Source organism: Anopheles arabiensis, chromosome 2 (assembly GCF_016920715.1).
Source record: "Anopheles arabiensis isolate DONGOLA chromosome 2, AaraD3, whole genome shotgun sequence".
Classification (NCBI taxonomy): Eukaryota; Metazoa; Arthropoda; class Insecta; order Diptera; family Culicidae; genus Anopheles; species Anopheles arabiensis.
The window spans coordinates 73,749,882-73,758,463 of NC_053517.1; the positions used below are offsets into that span (position 1 = coordinate 73,749,882).

The 8,582-nt window shown below is 43.2% G+C and overlaps 1 protein-coding gene across 1 annotated transcript; it reads left to right on the forward strand.

Moving 5' to 3' along the window:
* Positions 1–905: 905 nt before the first annotated feature.
* On the forward strand, positions 906–6,668 carry LOC120898155 (nose resistant to fluoxetine protein 6-like). Its single transcript, XM_040303608.1, has 11 exons — positions 906–1,047; positions 1,204–1,514; positions 2,253–2,415; positions 2,505–2,636; positions 2,717–2,901; positions 2,997–3,169; positions 3,329–3,497; positions 3,743–3,936; positions 5,041–5,185; positions 5,301–5,630; positions 5,822–6,668. Exons 1-11 carry the CDS (start codon positions 960–962, stop codon positions 6,095–6,097), a joined length of 2,166 nt encoding a protein of 721 aa, XP_040159542.1. The 5' UTR covers positions 906–959; the 3' UTR covers positions 6,098–6,668.
* The last annotated feature ends 1,914 nt before the right edge of the window (positions 6,669–8,582 follow it).

Consider the following 8,582-nt stretch of genomic DNA (forward strand, 5'->3'; position numbering starts at 1 on the left):
TTATTTCATAACCAATGCTAACCAGTGCCCAACTAGGTGACATCATTTTTATCATTTTCTGATTAATCAATTAAAAACAATTGAACAGTTGAACAATCGATCACGATCTACAGCTAATTGTAAAAAAAACAGGCCAATGCTCAGCTTTCGCTAATATCACATTACGATTAATACTTTTTATGATATCCAAGCGACCTCCCAAAACGTACACCACGACGCATTACCGGACTATAAGTTCGAATGCCTTACTACACCACGCACGGCCAAATCGGTATCTGTTACAAAATTTCGTAATGACGTTTTGCTTGTGCGCATCCTCCCCGTCCTTTCGGCTGACAAGCCCGTCCCAAAATATGATCGTTGCACACCAACGTCCAACAAACTCGAAACTTAACTCTTTCCCCGTCGCGAATGTGACAAACTTCCCGGCTTCGGTACGGTGAAAAAAGAGGTGGGATAATATTAAGGGTGTAAAACTCATTACCCAATTTCGATCGTGTCTGGCCTCGGTACAATAAACCATAGTAGCCCCATATGTGAGAAGAAAAACGGTGGCTTACGATTGTGAAACGGCTCAATAAAACAAAAAAAAAACACATTGCGCTTTTCCTTTCACTGCGGTCCGGCCAAGTACAGGGCTGTTTAACGCAGTTCGGCTCGGAAGACCTCCTTCTCGCGATGCGTCGACTCCCGACTCCATTCTCTTTGGTGTTGCGTTCTCTCGTTTCTACCGATTATCTGTTTCGTTTTGTCCGGCGCAAACTGTACGGATGGCTTTGTTTATCATTCGGTGCTGCCCTTGGGGTAGGACATCCAGCTTATGACGTCACGAAGCGGTAATAGAGCGTCATCTAGCCATCAGGATCGCCCCAAAAAGTAGTAGCGACAAGTCGAGCCGCTAGCAGGCAAGTCGTCGACCACCAGACGGCGTGCGACTTTTAATCGGAAAAGACGTGAGCATGGTCTCGATCATGAAACTGCTGATAGTGCTGGTGTGCAGTGTCCTGTGCTGCACCGGGTGGGTGCAATGTGCCGAGGAATTCAACAGTAAGTTCGATGAAGTGATCTGTGCCTCTGATAGAAAGTGATTGTGATGTTGGGATTTCCGAACAAAACTAGTGATGTAATGGGTTTCGATTTGCGACCCACAATAAATTAAACCCGCGATTCTAACACCTTTTTTGTGGATTCTATCGTTTCCAGTGACACAATACCGGCTGATGCCGCGAGTGTTTCATTTCGACGACTATGATGAGTGTCTTCGAGACGATCCGTCCGTGCCGAACGTTTACTGCATGGTTAAGGCCGTAGTGCAACCGAACGCATCCTCCCCCGCTTGGAACGTAATTGCTGACTTCTCCAGCAACTGGAAACAGCACGTCAACCACGCACATCTTGACCGTGGGCTTTGTCTCAGCGGTTGCATCCGATTGCTGGACGAGCTGGAGCGCGCTAACGTCACGCAGCAGGAGCTGCAGTCGTTGATCGTACCGAAATTTCAGATCGATTTCCCGGTAAATATGCATGTGATCAAGTAGTGATAGTGACCGTACTAGTTCAACGGGTGCGCGAATTTTGTAAAGAAAAAAAGTCCACACCAAACTACACAGCACATCCAAGGACATTGCAGTTGTTTTGAATGTGTCAATGAGTGTGACCGCTCGAAAAGCACGTTCTATAAATTGTGTTATTTAAAGACTTTGGACAATAATCTTCGTTGGAAACAAGTTATTTTGGTGAATGTCAGCATCATCGAGTGCAATGCCAAGCGAGTTAATTTAATGTTGCTTTGTTTACATGGCAGTTTTGTGCAGAGTGATCATTTACAGTGCCTACAGCAAAGTACATCTCTGCGTAGTTTGTTATTTCAAATTTGACGAGTGTATTTCAAGCGTTGAATGATATTGAGAGATATTGTGGAAAAAGAGCAGTCGTAGATAATAGTTAAGGAATGAAAGTGTTAGAAAAGAAAGTAATTTTATTTTGGCTTGCAATAATTTTGTTTAAAAATTGTATCTAATTTCATGAGCGTAAAATCTTCTCTTTTTTTGACAGTAAAAAGCGCGAAAGAATTGAATGTTTTGGTTTCTTTTCTTTGACTGGAATTATTAATCGATTCTCATGAATAAAGAAACCATTCGACCATAAAACAAAAAGCAAACAACCTTGCAGGACTAATGAAATAGATTATCCCTCCACTCACACTATGCTCTCAATTTGATGTTAATGTACGGTCATTTACGCCATTGCAGTACATCATCAAGAACGGCACGTTTCGGGACGTGGACACGTATCGTCGCAACTACTCGGAGCTGTTTGCGAAGTGCATCAACTACGAGCTGCAGCAGAAGCATGGATTGCGTGCTTATACAGAAATCGAGTACTGCGACAGCAACCGGGAATTGTATCCGATCGGTAGTGTAGCCCCCGCATCCTGAATGTCTGCCTTGTTAGCAATTTCCCTAACCTTTACCATCCTGCCACTGTCGTCCTTATGTTTGAAGATAATTTGGAAATCGCTTTTCTGGTCGTGCTGGCCATTCTGCTGCTGGTGGTGTTTTCCTCTAGCTGGTACGATCATCGCTGCAAGCAGGACCACGGATTAGACCACTATCGCAAGGAACTGTCAAGCAAAGGTACTTTAATTAATGCATCAGCGCGTTTACTAACGATAGGCATCGATTAACAAAAATCCATTATATTCCCGCTACCGCAGCCGCCATGGTGCTGGTGTCGTTCTCCATCATCCGCAACTGGTATCGGCTGACGTCCCGAGGCGATGACTCGCTCAGCCGCTCGATACGATACATCCACGCGGTAAGGTTTATGATTTTCATGATGATCAACATGGGACATAACATCCTTTACGCACAGCCCCGCACGGCCATGACTATCGAGCGGGTAAGCCACGGTACAAAGAACCAGACTGCGGATATAAATGTGACCGGATTATTTGCGGGATTTCCTTTCCTTTGCGCCCATTACTTTAATTACAGAAATTCAGCGAAGTTGATTCGATGATTGTTGCCAACGGTTCGCACATTGTTACCACGTTCTTCGTCATCAGTGCGCTTATGCTGGTCCTGTCGCTGGTAACCAAACTGGAACAGACAGGGCGGAAAATAGGATTCCTTGAAATCATTATGATTTCAATCGCTCGCTACGTTCGGTACGCAAAAAACTTGTCAATTTATGTTTGCCCTTTTCCCCTCGGGGAGACACCGTTTTTCTTGGTACATTTTCGGCCACAAACAACATATTCCCACGCAAACGTTTTCTATGTACTAATTCCCTTACTCTTGCTTCTTTTTTGTCATTTATGAATCAGTCTTACGCCCGTTTATGCTTTCATAATGTTTTTGGAAGCAACTTGGCTCGTGCGATATCTTGACGGTCCCCTGTGGCGCAAAGGATTCGAGACGGGGCGCACGTACTGTCGCAAACACTGGTGGGTCAATCTGCTTTACATCAACAATTATTATGCTACAGATGAACCGGTAAGTAGCGCTTTTGTGAACTTAATTTCTTAATTTAATCATCCTTTCTGTACAATTTTATACATAATCGATACCAACAATCATTGAAAAATGACAAAAACAACACTTCAAGCACAGCACTCTGCCTTACACCATGCAGATAAGGGCCAACATGTTGATTAGATCACGTTTTTACGCTCAAGTAGCTCAATCTTGGCAATCGTATTGTTAACGAAATTGTACAATTGCTCTCATCTTTCGTGCAGTGCATGCAACACACCTGGTACCTGGCAGCCGATTTCCACATGTTCGTTTACGGCCTGGTAGTGTGTGCCGTGGTACTACGCTTTCCCAAATACCGGACGTACATACTTTCCTTTCTGCTGCTGGTCTGCACGATGGTTGCTGCCGTCGTGGTGTACGTGAACGAATACGAAGCTGTGACGGTTTTACCACCGGAGTAAGTTTTAAATTGAACGTTTTCGTATTAATTAGATTCATCCCAGCCGACCAAGAAGTGGGCACAGTTAAGCACGCGAGCTGGGATAATTGTTCTCACTCGATATTTGTGTGTATTGTTACTATAAATTCAGTTATCTTTCAAATCATATCATCTACTATACAGAACAGTTGTTTTACATTTCCACTAAAAAATATTTAGTTTCAATGACTAGAATGTTCATTGGTGGATTTTGAGGAACAATAAGATTTTTACGGCATGCGAATGCTTTTCAGTATTATTAACCATTTAAATACTATCAAAAAGCCCTTTTTATGTATTACAGTTACACATTTTAGAGTTGTTTTACTAATTAAATCAAAAATGTACTTTGAGTACTGTATTTTCTTTTTCTATAAATTTATCCTACAACAATGTTTGTGGCCTCGTTATCACTATACCTCATTAAATATCCTTGCTTTAAAAGATTCTCTACCATCCCTCCTGAATAAAAAAAAGATTATCTAATAAATGTTTCACTGAGTATAGAATACGCATTTCTGGCGTATTTTTGGCTCGGTTAAATAAACAACAAATGTTATTTATCGAGTTAACTTCAGCGTACTCTTTCAAGTCATTTCTGATTATAAAACTAAAAAAAGGCTTATTTTTTCAAAATACGTCTTCCTAGCGTCTTCTATCATGCCGTAAATGTGTAACATAAGAGTCCCATTAAACTGAAGCAGAGTTTGCGCAATAGGTAAACTAACTTCTGTGTCATCAAAATTAAACTTGACTAAAACAGATTTACTAAAATAACACAAGTTATCACAGAACAATTTTTTTTTGTCTTTTCTCACACGAAAATATTATTTAAGCACAACAAGTTTACTTGTTGAAAAAGACATTTAACAAATTCATTAATCTATGTTAATCAAGCAATGACTCGATTATTGCATTGCATTTCTATTCTAATACATATAAAATACATACTAATTACAATGTAGTGTTCTTCCCATTCCTCTTGGGAGAACAAATTCGCTCATGTCGTACTATACGTGTTCCGAGCCCCACCTGCAACACTTAAGTAACCATATCCGTTTTGTGCACCTCTTCCCCGACAAGACCGCTCAGATTTTTCTACTGGTACTGGGACATGTATCACGGAACGTACCTGCCGACGCACATGTACCTGGTCAATTACACGGCTGCCATCATGGGCTCCTTCTACATGCTCCATCTGCAGAGCAAGAACTTCAAAACTCCAAAGGTAACGCACACCACAGCTCGTAGCAATGCTGGACCGTGTAGAATTACGCTGTGCGTACATTTGCCACCATTGTGTCACCTTGTTTTTGCGTCCTGTGTTCTTTCCCCGCCGACAGATGTTTTCATTACTGTGGTTGCTTGGCGTGCTGGCCATACCGGGAACGTTTGTAGCCGGGTACTTCATCTACAGCAACCTGTTCGACACACCGTCCGTGTGGATGGCGCTTGTCTTCCCGCTCGGTCGCATATTCTACACCGCGCTCATGTTCCTGCTCACCATCGGTTTCATCTTCCGCGCCAGCAAGCCCGTCCTGCGGCTGCTCAACATTCACTTCTTCGGTATCCTCGGACGCCTTACGTACTGTGCGTACCTGTGTCACTTTTTCATCACGCGGGCCACCTCGTTCGGAACCAGACGGTTGGCAAATCTGGGCGTATTTGAGATGGTAAGTAAGGCTCGGAAGGTAAAATCAACCGTTCGCAGAAACAATTACTAGCACACGGAGGGACATGGATGCTGCCACTCGTGTAAGGTGTTACGCACTTCTTTCTCGCTCTCCCGCTATTCACTCTGCATGTGCATATTTCATAATGTACTTATTTTTGCTGTTGTTGTGTCTTTCCTTCCTACGCACAGAACACCTCCAGTTGGTCGACACTCGTAATGTCGTACGTTTTCGGTTGGATGCTCTGTCTGATGCTTGAATCTCCGTTTATTGCTCTGCAGAAGATTCTGTTCGAGAGCCTGCATCGCAACAGCAGATCGAACAACGCTGAAAGCAATCAGCATCTACAGGAGAACGTCCCAACGCCGTCCACATTTCTTGGAGCCAATGGGAAGTCTGCGAAGGACGATGTAGAATCTTACACAAACTCTACGGCACAGCAGACGGCAGCTTTAAGCGTGCATTGAAGCAGGATTGAACATGTAAAGTGTTTGACAGTCCTACTCATACCAAATCAAATATCTGCGTGAGCGAGGAACTACGCTTAAGGCAGTGATAAGGGGTAGCATGCAAGTGAAAAAGAAAATTCGTGCTTTTGGTTATACCTCATTTCAACATGAGCTGTTACATCAAACGATAGGTGATTGATTTCCCCAATGGATAAACATGAGTTCCAGTGCAATCAAACTCTATGATTCCAGTTTGTCATTGTTCCACCATTTGTTTTCATGAAATTATCGGAGAATGATTAGAAATGTATTTAGAAAAGATTGATTGTACAGGAACTTATAGTTATAAATAGGAAAATTAAATATCCTCTAGATTGGTAGAAAAAAAATATTTCAGCATGTTTGAAAATACTTTTTAACCAAAATTTTCTTAATCACATTCACGCTCTCTCTTTTCACACATTCATCCGTAAAAAAATGTGCGCAAATACTCATTGCTTCTATAAAATGCAATGGATTTGATACTGTATAGATTTCAATCCTTACTTTAATTTAGCTAATAATAAATATACATAATGCCTGCCTCTCGCGTGGTTTGTGTTCACGCACATACGAGAACTGAAAGAAAACTGGGTGTATGTTTTAACACGGTGTTAAAATTAAAAATATTTTTTCCCAGAAATAGCTTTTACTGACGTCAACAAAGCATCGATTAAAAATGATTGCATTCTAAAATCAATTAAGCATACTGCAGTGCAATGCACCATCCTTTCCTCCGGTTTTCCTCATTCCGGTCCGTTTAATTCACTTAAACCAGCGAGGTCACGACCGTAATCATCCTGCTGCAAAGAGGTCGCGCCCACAACAGTGCGTCTTCATTAAAACTCGTTAATTATGGGTTTCAATATTGTACGGATGGTGTTGTTTCTACTGCTTCTTCAGAGCCAGACCATTGCGACCACTCCACCCGACATACATCCTAATCGAAGAGCCATCCTGAGGGGCGGGTGTGCAGAACAAATATAACTAAGCAAAGCGCACAGCGCTACTGTTTGTCGTAAATAAAACTCCTCGAAGCAACAACAACAAAAAAACGTACATTCGCACATTCCCGCATTGCGGGACACTGGGAAATGGCGAAGGTCGCGCCGCTCAGGGGGCAAGGAATGAGGAATGGCGACCAACATTTGTGTGCGCTCTGCAAACCTTCTGTTACTGATCGAGGCACGTTGCAACTTAGGTTATCCTGCGATTTTGTGCGCCTCAAATGAAGGTGAGAAGAGAAGCATCTGTCCCGCCGCCGTGAGCCGGAATGCAAATAAAAAGTAAAAGCCCTCTCGGTACGGAGTGGCTAGCTTTCGGGGCTGGGTGGCAAAATTCACTACGGCAGAGGGTTTTTAGCGATTTAAATGGATCACGGAAAGGTATGAGTCGGTGCGCTACGTCGCGTTCGCTGACGATGATGTAGCCTTAAAAATCCTTTGCTGATAGCCCGTTGAGATTTTTAAGCTTCCCTTAGTGAAAAGCAGCATTGAGTAATGTTTTCCGTATGGTTTATTCAGTTTTATTTCACCTTTAGCGTAACGTTTGTTCCCAGCTCCCAGCTTGCTGTGCCGGCAAGCGCGTGGGGCATATTTTCTTGTTCGTTAAACCAAGCAACACAGAATATAAAACAACGTCCACCCGTAGCAATAACACCGCCAGTCACGCTACGCCGTCAACCTTGGAACCTTGCCGAAATGGATTCACGCACGAATCCGCACCAGAAAACCATCCGCGAAGGCACATCAATTGATACTCATCATTCCTTCTTCCTCCTCCTCCACAGGGCATGCTCGCTGCGTCCTCTCCAATGCGGCTGAACTACACGCGAAGGAGCAGAGCCACCCGAAATTGCACACGAACATCCTTGACTTTCGATCGGAAAATCGTGCCGAGGGAATTTTCCCGGAAATGTGCCTTCATTATTCGCACAACGATGACGCTGGAAGAGTAGTGGAAATACACAAAAAAAACGACCAGCTTAAAGGTTTTTTGAGCACCTTGCCGCAGTAAGGAACGGGGTTTGGAGGACGCGAACGCGAGAGCCATTTGCCAGAAAGTCATGAAAAGTAAATCTTCGTTTTGTTTTGCTTAACGAACCTGCAAAAATGATAAGCGTAGTTACACGGGCGGTGCTTTAGAATAAGCAAACGATTTTTATGGCAATTGGGCTTTTTTGTGCACTCCTGGTACCTTCGCAGGACGGAGGATAATAAAGAATGAATATGATTCGCTGATGTGAAGTGATTCTTATCGTGTTTTTGTTTCTTTGCCTTGTGGTTGTGGCGTGTAGCGTTCTTTGTCTTCTGTAATCGCCGACGGCCGGAGGGTTTTAGGGTGTTAGGGCACAGACCGTCAAACTTTCAACACTGATGAACTTTGGCAGTGACTCATCGGAACCCTTTCAAACAGACACAATAATTGTGTTTGGCACACATTACAACGGCCTGCAGTAAATGAG

What these genes read in the sequence shown, in the direction of transcription:
- LOC120898155 (XM_040303608.1), top strand. Translation starts at nt 960, where the DNA reads ATGGTCTCGATCATGAAACTGCTGATAGTGCTGGTGTGCAGTGTCCTG. An exon ending in TCAATCGCTCGCTACGTTCG is followed by an intron (nt 3,170 to 3,328) that starts GTACGCAAAAAA and finishes TTTATGAATCAG; the next exon opens with TCTTACGCCCGTTTATGCTT. An exon ending in AGAACTTCAAAACTCCAAAG is followed by an intron (nt 5,186 to 5,300) that starts GTAACGCACACC and finishes CCCCGCCGACAG; the next exon opens with ATGTTTTCATTACTGTGGTT.